This window comes from Lynx canadensis, chromosome C1, assembly GCF_007474595.2.
Source record: "Lynx canadensis isolate LIC74 chromosome C1, mLynCan4.pri.v2, whole genome shotgun sequence".
In the NCBI taxonomy this organism is placed as follows: domain Eukaryota; kingdom Metazoa; phylum Chordata; class Mammalia; order Carnivora; family Felidae; genus Lynx; species Lynx canadensis.
In genome coordinates this window covers 170427795-170442372 of record NC_044310.1, presented here as the reverse complement: position 1 = coordinate 170442372, position 14578 = coordinate 170427795, and the positions used below count along the sequence as shown (strand labels likewise).

General features: G+C 37.3%; 1 protein-coding gene across 3 annotated transcripts in view; it reads right to left on the bottom strand.

Annotated features, from left to right (window-relative positions):
- The window catches only part of NUP35 (nucleoporin 35), a 35676-nt gene extending 21324 nt beyond the window's left edge, over window positions 1-14352 (bottom strand). The window contains exons 1-4 of one of the 3 annotated variants that reach the window (XM_030324576.2): window positions 14271-14352; window positions 10660-10830; window positions 6995-7122; window positions 4075-4141 (exon numbers count right to left, since the gene is read on the bottom strand). In XM_030324576.2, the coding sequence (XP_030180436.1) occupies window positions 4075-4141; window positions 6995-7122; window positions 10660-10830; window positions 14271-14310 (406 nt within the window). In that variant the 5' untranslated portion in view covers window positions 14311-14352. Of the gene's footprint in view, window positions 1-4074; window positions 4142-6994; window positions 7123-10659; window positions 10831-13697; window positions 13936-14270 lie in introns of those variants that run through there. The other 2 variants (XM_030324581.1, XM_030324579.2) reach the window with 2 other exon arrangements.
- Window positions 14353-14578: the final 226 nt, after the last annotated feature.

The window sequence follows — 14578 nt, the reverse complement described above, 5'->3', positions numbered from 1 at the left end:
AGTGGCCAATTTACGATACATATTATTTTCCTACCATGGTTCTTGTATTTTCATAAAAAATTCTAAAAGTACAAGAACCTCACAGAAGTTAACACTATTTGACAAAAATAACAAAATGATGTTTAAATAACTTTAATCATATGCTCTTCTACTTGACAATAATAAGAATATTATAATGTATGCTTTTCAAACAACTAAGAGAACCTTTAAAGTACGAAGTACATTACTTAACATTGTGTTTTTGCATTTTCAATGTCCCTGGGATGACTTAACTGACTCAATTGAATAATGAAGAGTCACTATTGTAGCAACTAGTTAAGTAACAAAACATTGTCATCTACCTATTTGCATGATCAGATTAAGACTGTTAATACCTGAACTCCCCCAGAACATTCCACCTCACATATGTAACTAAGACTGAGGTAACACACCTAAATTGTTCACTATGGTATAGGTGGCAGACAGAAATCTAAAGATATACCCCCAAAGTTTCTGTCCCCTGGTTTAATTCATTAGTAATTCAAATGAATTACTAGTACACTAGTCCAGGTACTGCTGGATAAAATGAAGGTTATTAATTAGCTGGATCTTAAAATAAGGAATTAGCCTGGATTATTCCAGTAGGCCCAATATCATCAAATGAGCCCTTAACAGCAGCAGATGGCAGGAAAGTCAAGTCAGAAATACAAGAGAAGAGGGAGGTCAGAGAGATTCAAAGTATAAAAGAGACCTTGATCTGCCACTGCTGTCTTTGAATATGGAAAGGGAGTCACAAGCCAAAGAATAAGGGCAGACTCTACAAGCTGAGAAACACCTCCAGGCAACAGCTAGGAAAGAAACAGGGACCTCAATCCTACAACCACATGGAAGTAAATTCGAACAACATGAATGAGCTTGAAAGTGGATTAATACCCAGAACCTCACGAAGAGAACACAGCCCTGCTGACACCCAAGCTCTAAAGCAAAGAAAAAAAGTGAGAAAATAAATCTGTTTTAAAATCTTTAAAAAGAAAAAACAGGGGTGGGTGCCTGGTTGGCTCAGTCGATGGACCATGAAATTCCTGATCTCACAGTTACAAGTTCAAGCTCCACAACAGTTGTAGAGATTACTTACAATTGAAAAAAAAAAAAAAAAAAAAGTTTTGTATTGTTTTAAGCCACTAAATTTGTGATAATCTGTTAAGGCAGCAAATTTAAACTAACACAGATTATGAGGTACTTGAGAGGCTCAGTCGGTTAAGCATTAGACTCTTGATTTCAGCTCAGGTCATGATCTCATAGTTTGTGAGATCAAGCCCCAGAGTCAAGCTCTGAGCTGTTCTCTCTCTTCCTCTCTCTCTGTCCCTCCCACGCTCGTGTGCTCTCTCTCAAAATAAATAAACTTACAAAAATTAATACAGATTCTGATTATAAGCCAGGTGCTGCTGTGACAAATACCTAAAAATGTGGAAGTGGCTTTGGAACCAGGCAGTGGCTGGATAGTAGAAGAAATCTGAGGAACGTACAGAAAAAGCCTAAATAGCCTTGATCAAACTGGTAGCAGAAATCTACCTGTAAGTGACTATTAAACCACTGCCACCAGTGAAGATTCAGACGCTTGAAAAACTCTGGACTCAGAAGATGAAAAAAAAAAAAAAAAACTTGTCTTTGGATCCTGCTTTTGTTAACAATTCTGATAACCTATGCCTTTTATCTGCAGTGTTTAGTACATTTCATTTTATATAATGGTTGATCTGGTTCCTTTTAAATCTACTGTCTTGCTGGGCTTTTCTGTCCCATCTTTTTTGTTGTTCCTCTTTCTCTTCCTTCCCACCCTGCTTTGTCCCTCAACTGGAGTAATGCAGTAGTAGCCTCTTATTTTGGTTTTGCTTCTACCCCGCCCCTTAACCAAAAGTCTGTAATCACCACAGCAGCAGTCTCATCTTATTTGTTTTCCGCCTTTTCTGGGTAAAAACCAGTTGATTCCATGACATACAAGGCCCTGTACTATGGGTCCCCCGTTATCTTTCTGACCTCATTTCCTAGTATTCTACCCCTCACTCACTCCATTTCACACTAGCCCCCTTGAACACCCAAGACACACTGCCACCTCAGTGCCTCTACGTTTTTCTCTTTCTAGAACACTGTCCCCACCTCCCTTAATTTTTTTTAACATTTTTTTTAATTTTTTTTTTAACGTTTATTCATTTTTTTTTTTTTAATTTTTTTTCAACGTTTATTTATTTTTGGGACAGAGAGAGACAGAGCATGAACAGGGGAGGGGCAGAGAGAGAGGGAGACACAGAATCGGAAACAGGCTCCAGGCTCCGAGCCGTCAGCCCAGAGCCTGACGCGGGGCTCGAACTCACAGACCGCGAGATCGTGACCTGGCTGAAGTCGGACGCTTAACCGACTGCGCCACCCAGGCGCCCCTAACGTTTATTCATTTTTGAGACAGAGAGAGACAGAGAATGAACAGGGGAGGGGCAGAGAGAGAGGCAGACACAAATCCGAAACAGGCTCCAGGCTCTGAGCAGTCAGCACAGAGCCTGACGCGGGGCTCGAACTCACGGACAGAGATCATGACCTGAGCCGAAGTCGGACGCTTAACCGACCAAGCCACCCAGGCGCCCCTTTAACGTTTTATTTATTTTTGAGACAGAGAGAGACAGAGCATGAACAAGGGAGGGGCAGAGAGAGGGAGACACAGAATCCGAAGCAGGCTCCAGGCTCTGAGCTGTCAGCACAGAGCCCGACGCGGGGCTCAAACTCACGAACCGTGAGATCATGACCTGAGCCGAAGTCGGACGCTTTAACCGACTGAGCCACCCAGGCGCCCCTCCCTTACTTAGTTTAGGTTTCTGAGTAAATGTCACTTTTCTTCTACCTTTCTGTAGGAAGCAGAATAATGGCCCCCAGAGATGCCCACGTCCTTATCCCTGGAACCTGGGAATAAGCTATGTTACATGACAAAGGAGAATTAAGGTTGCAGATGGAATTAAGGCTGCTAACCAGCTCACCTTAAAATAGGGAGATGATCCTGGATTATCCAGACAGATCCACTGTACTCACAAGGGTATTTAAAAGACAGAAGGGGGAGATGTGACTACAGAAAAATGATCAGAGAGATGCAAAGTTGCTAGCTTTGAAGATGGAGAAAGGAGATCACGAGCAAAGAAATGTGGGTAGAAGATGAAAAAGGCAAGAAAACAGATTATCCCCTAGAGCTTCCATAAACTAAACACAGCTTTACAAATGCATTGATTTTAGTCCATTGAGACCCATTTGAGATTTCTCACCTCCAGAACTGTTGTTTAAGCCACTTTTAAGTTTGTAGTAGTTTGTCACAGCAGCACTAGAAAACTAATATACTACCCCCCATTTAAACCTATAAGCCCTCACCTGCTAACTCCCCCTCTTTGCTGCTTAATTTTCCTCCATAAAATATATCACCTTCTAACAAACTTTATAGTTTAATTATTTCATTTATAAATGTAAATTCTGTAAATAAATGCAAACTCAATAAAGGTATGGATTACCTATTTTGTTCAGTTTCCCGGGGCCTGGCACATATGGTTATGTGTTCATATATTTACTGAGAGATCATTTGATAGATTATATGAATATGTAACAAGAGTTGTGCTAATGATGATGCTGATGGTGATAAAAATACCATTAATCTTAAAGAAAAACTACATATAATCAGTGGCTGTTTGTAGTCAATGACATTTAGATTTATAGCTATACATTAAAAGCTTTCAAAACATCTTTATTGCTCAGACTCTGTATTCCTTTTCTTCCCAACTGCAACACCTCTTTTTTAAATTACAGTTTTTAGTAACTGAGGAAACACTACTAAGTACATATTTTCTTTAAACTCTTAGTATTTTGAGAATATCACATCCTACCTACTATAAGTTCAGGAAAAAAAAATCCAATATACAAAGTATTTCCCTTCTGAATGAAGTTATTAACATTTGACAAGGTCTCCAAGTTTGAAATATGAAAGAAAAAATTTTGGCCAATTATCAACAAAGTCTTATATTATCTCATTCAAAAAAGACAGAATAGTCTTTGACGTTAAAAGGCCTTTACCTGTTCCAGGAGTAGGAGTAGTCGTCATAACTCCAACAAGAGGACTCTGCATTACTGAAATGTTTGGCTACATGAAAATAGAATAAAGTGTTAGAGTAAAAACGCAAAGCTCTAACCAGAACATAAACACAATAAGTGTTGAAAGGTTTCATTCAATAGACAACTGCATGTCTACCAGGTGCTAAGGATGCCTCTAATTAGTTCACAATCTAAGAGTACTCCAACTTTTTTCTTTAAGTTGAGCAGTATTACTCTAAAATATGTTATACCCTTTAGCATATTCTTTGTTTAAAGTTAAGTTATATTAAATAAAAAGACACTGTTCTTAGTAGAAAATAACTTTGCTATTTGTTTTTAGTTCCTAAAGCACAATATTTGAAATAACACACAGAAAAACAGAAAGATGGCAGAATTCTATTTTTAAGCAGACATTTACAAACCATGAAATAATACAGATTCAAATCAGTCTATATAGGGGCACCTGGGTGGCTCAGTTGGTTAAGCCTCTGACTTCAGCTCAGGTCATGGTCTAACGGTTTGTGGGTTCGAGCCCTGCATCAGGCTCTGTGCTGACAGTTCAGAGCCTGGAGCCTGCTTCGGATTCTGTGTCTCCCTCTCTCTCTGCCCCCTTCCCTGCTCCTGCTCTGTCTCTCTCAGTCTCAAAAATAAATAAATGTTAAAAAAAAAAAAAATTTTTTTAAACAAATCAGTCTATATAATAAAAAAGACAGTATGCCTCTGTCTCTACTAGTAGAAAGTTACAAAGCAAGAAAATTATCAATACTAATTCCTTTAAATGTGAGAAAATTAAAGATTAAACAAAGGCAATATCTAATCAAGAATGAGAACAGACTTTCTCTAGAAGTAAATATACAGAAATAGATTTTTTGGTAACAGATTCTGATTAAACTAAGGAAATCTAAAATCTAGCTATTATCTAGCAACCAGAACCAAATGTTGAAATAACTTTAAGAGAGATACAAAATGTACTGTTCAATTCTTAATGCCATTTTCTTTCACGATTAGAGAGAGGCTGAGCAAAGTCTTGGGGCAAAACTAATGAGGGCTTTTAACTAATAATAACATTCTTACCAACTTTTAAATCAAAAACATTCTCTACAAATTATAACACAAGACTTTTAAACATTTTGAACATAGTAATAACTGTAAACTACCTTTGTTTTCATTGGTTATCAGAGAAGTAATGAAAACTAGCATAAATTTATAAGCCAGTCATTCTCAAACCAAACATGAAATTTACTTATCAACCTTTTAGAAAAGTATCCCAGGCCAGAATATTCTGATTTGGCTAGAATACCATTGTCCAAATAGAACATAAGCAATATAAGTAATTTTAAATTCTATAGGAGACACATTAAAAAAGTAAAAATAAGTAGTTTATTTAATCTAGCAGGTCCAAATTATCATCATTTTCAAAATGTAATCACCATAAAAAACTAAATGAGATAGCTCACATTCTTTCTAAGTCTTCAAAATCCAGTGTGTATTTTACACTTCAGCGTATCTCAATTATGTATAGGACTAGCCACATTTCAAGTGTCAACAGCCACATTTGGCCAATGGCTACTGTATTGGACAGTAGGGCAGTTCTAAAAGTGATGGAAAGAGAAGGTAATGTGTTTTACACAGTGAATTAATTCTGCTTTGCTTGACAAGTAGGCCTACTATGCTAGGCATACCAAGTCTAAAAATAGTCAAAATTTACTAGAAGATGCTTTCTACCATTCTTAAACTTTCTAGCAACTATGCTGTATTTGATTCAGGGAAAGGCAAACCAAACCAAACTGCAGAAATATCCTTATACAAACAACTTACCAGTTTAACTGACACACTGTATGTAACTGTATGTCCTGCTGAAGCACAACAGGGATAGAATATTTGTGACTATATAAGATACTAACCTTCCTACTTAAAAGAAAAATCCATACTACCTTTAAACTGACCATCCAGAGTTACTATAGTAGTGTCAGGACAGCATGGCTGTTACAAACGTTGGCTCTAGATTGAAGACTGCCTGGGTTTAAAGTTTGGCTCCACTAGACTAGTTGCCTTACTCTTGACAAATTATTTAAGCTTTCTGTGCCCTAGTGTCCTCAATGATAAAATGAAGCTCATAACAACTAATTCACAAATTTGCCATGAGGAAGAAGTGAAAAAAAATACATAAAACAGGAAGTTTTAAGATCAGGACCTGTATACCAGAGGTACTTCAAAAGTATCATTTTCTTTTATAGCTATCAGTCCCATCAAAACACAGGATCTCTACCTTGCATAATCTATGACCAAAAATAACTCCATCAGAATGCCTACACCCACACCAACCAAAATTAAACATCACCATCAGAACACCTGCACCTGGAAAAAACTAAACCATCAGCTCATAAATATGGGAGGCTGCGTTTTCAGTAAAATAAGTAAACAGTGAACATAGCTCTAAAAGGATATTTGTCTTATATTAATAAAACCATTCCTAAAACAAAGATCTCAAATCATTACAAAGTACCCTACATCTGGATGAAACCCTAACTCTTCATTTGTTCCTTCACATAATTATGCATACTGAATTTTTTAAACAATTGGAATCACTGAAACCATAATCATTTCTATGTGTGTATTGCTAGGTTTAGGGCAGGGACAAGTAAATAAGACCTACCTATAATACACCACAGAATCACCAATATGCGAAAGCAATCGGCTGTTCTATTATATTTTTTAAGAACATTTCATGATAAACATAATGTAAGTAGATTTTACGATAAATGTCCTTAATAGTTATTCTGTGCAACACAGTTACACTAAAGTAGACCTCAGGAAAACATTTCAAATTACTGATCCTTGCTGTGTATCCACATAAAAATAAGAAATTACTCTGGATCATAAATGGGAGTGTGTACATTACCTGTCTTCTTGAAGTTAAAGGTGCTGATCCAAGTCCTGGACTGGAAATATCATCATACATACTTCTAACTGGTGGGGCTCCACTTTTATCTTTATGAGCTGGCACAACTGGTTGTGGTGGTGATCCACCTACAATGCCCAAAAAACAGTCAGGTGAGAAAACAAGTCTTCCACCTTTCTGATAAGATTTTTTTGTCATTTACACATTTAAAAAAAAATGTTCATTTATACATTTTGAGAGAGCAAGAGAGAGTGCACAAGCAGGGGAGGGGCAGAGAGAGGCAGAATCCCAAGCAGGCTCTGTGCTGTCAGCACAGGGCCCAAGGCAGGGCTCGATCCCATGAACCACAAGATCAGAGCCTGAGCCACCCAGGTGCCCCTTTTTCATTTGTATCTTTAAAATATCAACTTAAACTCTTGTTTCCTAGGGCTTCTCAAACTTTAATACACTTAAGAGTCCATCTTGTTAAAATTCAGATTCTGATTCAGAACATGTGAGGTGGAGCCTGACACTACATTTCTAACAAGCTTCCAGCTACGCCAAAGCTGGTGATTCATAGACTGTGTGTGAATAAAAAATTTCAGAATAAGAAAACAGAAATTTTAGTTTTTTGTAAACACATGTAGCTTTTGCTTTCTCTACAAATCCTTAACATTTCAATACAAAATCTGATCGTATTTCTCACTTGTACGTAGGTAAACAGCTCCAGTTTATATACACTTGAATATAATCGCCTAATGTGGAATTTGTCAAAATTAAAGAGATCCCATTCATGTTCCTAATAACAGAAATATATTGAAATACATAATATATATATATAGGAAAAGAATCAACTTTGGGGACATAAGAAGGTCTTTAAAGGGGCACCTGGATGGCTCAGTCAGCTAACCATCTGACTGTTGATTTCAGCTCAGGTCATGGTTCGTGAGTTCAAGCCCCAGGATGGGCTCTGCACTGATAGCAAGATGCATGCTTGGGATTCTTTCTCTCTCTCCCTCTCAAAAATTAATATTAAAAAAAAAGATGCCTTTATAAATCAGAGAATCATCAATGCCAAATAGTGAAACAGACCTGACCCTCTGTTATGACTTAATGTCTAAGCTTAGATAGTACATCATAAGCTGTTTAGAGCATAGACTATAAAACAGAACTAATCTGAGCTTTAACCTCCTGCTCTGTCACTTACTAACAAGTAGGCTTGGGGCACCTGGGTGGCTCAGTCGGTTACACGTCCGACTTCGGCTCAGGTCATGATCTTGCGGTTCCTGAGTTCAACCCCGCATCGGGCTCTGTGCTGACAGCTCGGAGCCTGGAGCCTGCTTCAGATTGTGTCTCCCTCTCCCTCTCTACCCTTTGCCCGCTCACACTCTGTCTCTCTCTTTCTCTCTCAAAAACAAACATTTAAAAAAGTTAAGAAAAAAAAAAGTAGGTTTAAGGAAGTTCTTTATTGCATTTAGCTTCAGTTTCTCCTTTTGAAAAACAGGGATACTACTACCTAACCTTTAAGACTGATGAAAAAATGAAAGTAACATATAATATGCTTAGGGTATTGTCTGGCTTATAAGTACTCAATATATAGTAACTACAATAAAAACACATTTGAAATACATATTTGACCCTTGACAAACACAAGTATGAACTGCACATGTAGGTCCACCTATACACAGATTTTTTACAGTGTAGTACTGTAAATGTATTTTCTTTTCCTTATGACTTTCTTAGTAACATTTTCTTTTTCTAGCTTACTTTGCTGTAAGAACAGTTTATAATACATATACAAAATCTTTATGTTATCAGTATATCAACTATATCATATATAGTTATATGTCAGCGTATCAACTATATCATATATAGTTATCAACTATTTATGTTATTGGGAAGGCTACCTTCCAGTCAAAAACAGGCTATTAGTTAAGTTTTGGGGGAGTCAAAATCATACTAGAATTTCCAAGAGTCCAGGGGGTCAGTACACCAAACCCCTGTGTTGTTCAAGCGTCAAATGTATAAAAAACAAAAACCTATCCAGAATAACAATAAGTCAATTATGAATATAATTTATATTGTCCCTGATCAATCTTAAAATAATAAACCACTTTAAACCAAATAATACCTTAAGAACAAAGTGAGAAGTTTTCCATTTAAACATCTATTAAAAGGATATCAGCTCACATTTGGAATCCAACCATTTCTGTAGCTAATTCTCACTACTCATAGTGAAAACCTCAAAGTTATCTCTCTTTTTTTTAATGTTTATTTATTTTTGAGCAAGAGAGAGACAGAGTGAGAGTGGGGGTGGGACAGAGAGGGAGACAGAGAATCTGAAGCAGGCTCCAGGCCCTGAGCTGTGAGCAGAGTCCAACGTGGGTCGAACTCACGGACTGCAAGACCATGACCTGAGCTAAAGCTGGACGCTTAACTGATTGAGCCATCCAGGCGCCCCCAAAGTTATCTTTTAAAATATTTCTTTGCTAAAGGAGTCTTGTAAGATATGTGTTGCATTTAGATAATATTTTGTGCTGATAACTGCAAATTCTGTGTAAAAAACTTCCCCATAGTTTGTAGAATAAATCTTACCGCTAAACATGCTGAGAATCTTAATTCACTATGACTAGAAGTAGAATTTATATCTACACATTTCAAATTACATTTCTTATACCACAAATGGCAAGATCTCATTCTTTTTTATGGCTAACATTCCATCATTCCATTTTATTTATATACATATATGTGTGTGTGTATATATATATATATATATATACACATACATACGTATGTGTATATGTGTGTGTATGTATATATATGTATATATATATATATATACACACACACATATATATATCACATTTTCTTTATCCATTCATCTATCGAGGTCCTAGAGGGTGGTAAATGAAGTCAGACAAAAAACAAAACAAACCAGACTCTTGAATACAGAGGGCTGGTGGCTGCCACAGGGAGGTGAGTGGGAAGATGGGCAAAATAGACAAGGGGCATTAAGAGGTACAAACTTACAGTTATTTATTTATAAATAAGCCACAGAGATGAAAGTACAGCATAGGAAATACAGTCAACAATATTGTCATAACGTTGTATGGAGACAGATGGTGACTGACTATACTTGTCATGGTGAGCACTGGGTAATATACAGAACTGTCAAGTCAATATGCTGTACGCTGAAACTAATATAGCACTGTATGTTGATTACACTTCACTTAGTTTCTTTTGACTGAATATTTGCTATTATCACATTTAAGATGAACTATTTAAATGCATTAAGTTATTCAGTTGAAGTTAAATGATATTTCTTCCCCCACACTTTAACATCTCTGATATGGATAATTTACAAAAAACAGTATCTTGGCATTGTATCATATTTAGTGCTTTTCTTTCTTAGTACTACTTAAAATAATGGTGAGTTTTACAATCAAGGGCATCTTAGATCGGATGAAATACAGTATACATAGTTTTAATGAGTGGTTCTTAGAATTACAGTAGCTTATACTACTTATACCTTTATTCCAAGAGTCTAAAAATCAAAAATAGAGGCATTGCTTATTTGTTTTAATTAATAAATGTGTTGATAAGGGTGAATGTTGCATCATTACTCTTTTTAAAATTCTAATACATGGTTTAACAGTACTAAGAAACCATTTCAAGCATTTACCCACCTGCAAGTAAAGGTGATCTCATTTCCATTACTCCCACTGAAAGGCCACTGACAGATCGAGGTTGTGGAGTCACTGGAGCTGGCAAATCTCCCATTAAAAATCCAGGTAAGAACTGGGCATTAACCCCTGGTTTTGGAGATGTGGGTGAACCTAGCATCATTGGTTCAGATCCTAAATTAATCAAAAAATAAAGTAAAACAAAGGACTTTAATGTTACAATATCTAACAAAAAGATGTAAGAAGCTAGCATAGAAAATTGTGAGACTTTAATCAAAACTTACATATTACAGAAGCAAAGTTGAGATTTTAAAAACCAATAAAAATTATTTTTATAAAAATGTAAAAGTATTTTTATTAACAATACTAACCTTACAATTGTCCTAGTTCATTTTTTTTAAGTGTATTTATTTATTTTGAGAGAGAGAGCAGCGGGCGGGGGGGGGGGGCAGAAAGAGAGGAGAGAATCCTAGGCAAGCTCCACACAGAGCCCAACACAGGCTCGAATTCACAACTGTGAGATTATGACGCGAACTGCTCAATCAACTTAGCCATCCAGGCATCCCTGTTCCTGTTTATATTATTTTACAGATTTAAGAATCCACTTTTATTGGGATGCCTGGATGGCTCAGCTGGTTAAGCGGCCCACTCAATTTTGGCTCAAGTTCATGAGTTTGAGCCTCCCATCAGGCTCTGCGCTGACAGCAGGGAGTCAGCTTGGGTTTCTTTTCGTCTATCTGCCCCTCCCCTGCTCGTATTCGCACCCTCTCCCACTCTCTCTCAAAAATAAATAAATAAACATTTTTCAAAAAGAGAATTAACATTTAGTTTTAAATGGAAAATTTTTGTATTATCTTTTAAAAATTCTTAATGCATACAGAATAACTTCTTTCCACTTCTGGGTCAGCTTCTACCTATGCAACAACCAAAAACAAGGAAAGAGTGGGTGCGCTAGTTATACGAAGTTTTAGCAAATCAAACACAACGGGTGTAGCTTGCTATATGTTCCATTTTTTTCTTTTCCACAAACAAGAACTATAAACCATTATTGCTATAAAAGTGTAATCATGCATACATTAGAGCACATAGAGCACACATGAAATAATAGTGATGATTAGAAACTAAGAAACATTGAAAGATTTGGAAACTTTATTTTTGGATCATTTTTAAAAATCATTTTAAAGTTAGGAATAATCAATAAAAATCTCCCTAACATAAAACCAATTTAAAGACAGTTGATACTTCACAATCATCAATTTAAAATTAATTTTCACAATTTACAGGATAGGTATTATTATTCCCATTATGAAGAAAAGGAAGCTATAAACTACTCTAATTTCAGAGCAAATTAGCACAGTATGAAAAAAAAAATGGGCCCTAGACTCAGAGACCTGGGTTCGTATCTCTTGGCAAAATGGGCATAATCACAGCATCCACTCACAGAGCTTTGATTAGAATTACAGTAAATTAAGCACTTGACCCAGTACCTAATATCAGTAAGTGCTCAACCCTTATTATTCTAAGGGTATCCTAGGATAGCAAAAACTGAGTGACTAAAGTGTAAATGTAGAATTTGCAATTTCTACTTATTAAAATTTAAGTTTTCAACTATGTAACAAAACTGAATGTGATTCACTGCACTCAGAAAGGCCAAAAGTTTGATGTATTATTTACATGGTTAACTATTCCTTAAGTTCTAAGCAGTCTCAAGAATTTGTTTCTTGCTATCCAAATGGTGTCAATTATTTATCCTTCCTCATTATAGTAGACTTAGGTATTAACAATGCCAATGCAAGTGTATAAAAGAGGAAAAAGGCAAAGTCAGGGAAAAAAAATGAAGCAAATACTGAAATAAGGTATGAAGAACCATAACTATATTGTAATTGTTTTAAAGTGCTGTTACTACGTTGCTAGTACATATTTCCAAAGAATATACACATCAAAAGCCTAAACAAAAGCAATTTCTGAACAGATATTTAGAAACTTATAGTAGTAAATACAAAGTTTTAGGTACCACCAACTACCTCATTCTCCCATCCCCCCAAAGAAAAAAAACATATATGACATTGTAAGAAGAATTAAGAAAAGTTCTGATGTATCTGTATATATATTGTGGTAACACTAAGCACCAGAGTGAGGAGAGCACAGAGAGGTCTTAATCCGCCTGTCACTTATCACCCCTTAGGCTAAATTTCACTTAGAGAGCTAGAACAATCATCATGCAAGTCTTAAATTCGACTTCAGTCTGCACACCTAAAATCTGTTAAATACTAGGTCTTAACTCAGCTAGCACTGTTTGCTGAAATAATCCTTGATTTTCATATAGCATTAGATGCTGGGAAAATTATTTATTCTTCACCTGCAATATATGAACTTGAACAATTAATATCAGCAAATGTCAGATTTCTGATGAGGCAATAAACAGAGACGGGTTTATTCACATTTGCAACCCCAAGAAATATGCACTCCAAAATGTTTTTGTTGAATAGAAAACTTTGGGACTGGAAATGATTTCCTGATCTCTAAAATAATACAAAACATAAATACCTAGACAAACATCTGTACTTAAGTTTAAAGGTAGCAGAATATCTGCACTGACGTTATGCATTTAGTTTTTTATGACTAATTCTAAAACAGTCCAAGTTAACTCCATTCCCAAAAGAAACATTTTGCACAAAGCATAGCAAGCACTATTACACCCTTCAAATGTAAAAAAACAAAAAACAAAAAACCTCGTTCTACAAATATCGCGCTTGCTTTCTTTTTCCAAACTCAAAGTTGTAACCTAATTTTCAAATGCGTCTCTATGATAGCAATTTTCTGCTAAAAATTTTGACGGTTCTCACAAATGCCGAAACTCAGCAAACAAAAAGGAAATCTACATCCTGTTAACTTGATAGATTTTTTTTTTTTGAACACTTTCAGCAAGGCTCTCCGTTAAACAATGGGAATGAATTTTTAAAAAACTCATTACGTAACTGATTAGAGAAAAAGACCTCCTACAAAGTCACTTCCCCAAGATAAAGGCGGGAAAATCGTACCAACTCCCGGCTTCCTATTAACGCCAGTATCTCCATGGCTACCATCAAGGGGTTAAACGTCGCACAACCGTAGTTTCTACTAATAAGACTCCTTCTGCTAAGCCCAGGGCAGGTAGGAATCCAACAGAAACTAAAAGCCCAAGTGACCAAAGAACGGTGAGCTGTAACCACACTCCAGGTCACCGCCCACCCACGTGTACGCGGATCCGTTCCTTTACACCGACGCCTCCCCGGATCCAGGAACTCAGCACCGCGTCCTCGGCGCTCGGAGAGTATCAGGTATGGGCAGAACGAATGCGGCCCGCGTGTTGGGGGGCAAAACGGCTTAGTCACCACTGGACAGCCATTCCCACGCCCTACCCAGGCCCGCAGCTTCCCGGAGCCGCCTTGCTGGCGGCAGGGTGATGACGCCCCGAGCAGGGGGACAACTGAAAACTTGTGGGTGAACCAGGGGCTCGTACCCGCGACTGAAACTAGCAAAGAGCCTGATGACTACTGGCTTTCAGTCTTGCTTGCTCCTAGTCCTACGGCGTGGATCGCAGCGCCAGCGAGGAAAAGCAGTTTTTCACTCACCCAACGAGGGCGCCTGGGGTTCCACGGCAAAGGTTGCCATCGCAGCTGCAACCACACTTGGCCCCGGACCTTCCCGATTTTCAAAAATGGCGGAAACTCTCTCACGGGTAAGGGCGCGCTGCCTTATGAGGTTGCGTAACTTCCGGTCTTGCGCTATACTTTTATTGTGGGCGCCGCAGCAGTCATTTTGGAATCGGGCAAACGTCTTTTCGCAGAGTCTGCGTTTTCGAGAAGAATTTCGCAGGAAATGGGATGAACTATGGTGAAAACGATGGTTCCGGCAATGGTTTTTGCTAACGCTGTGCGCC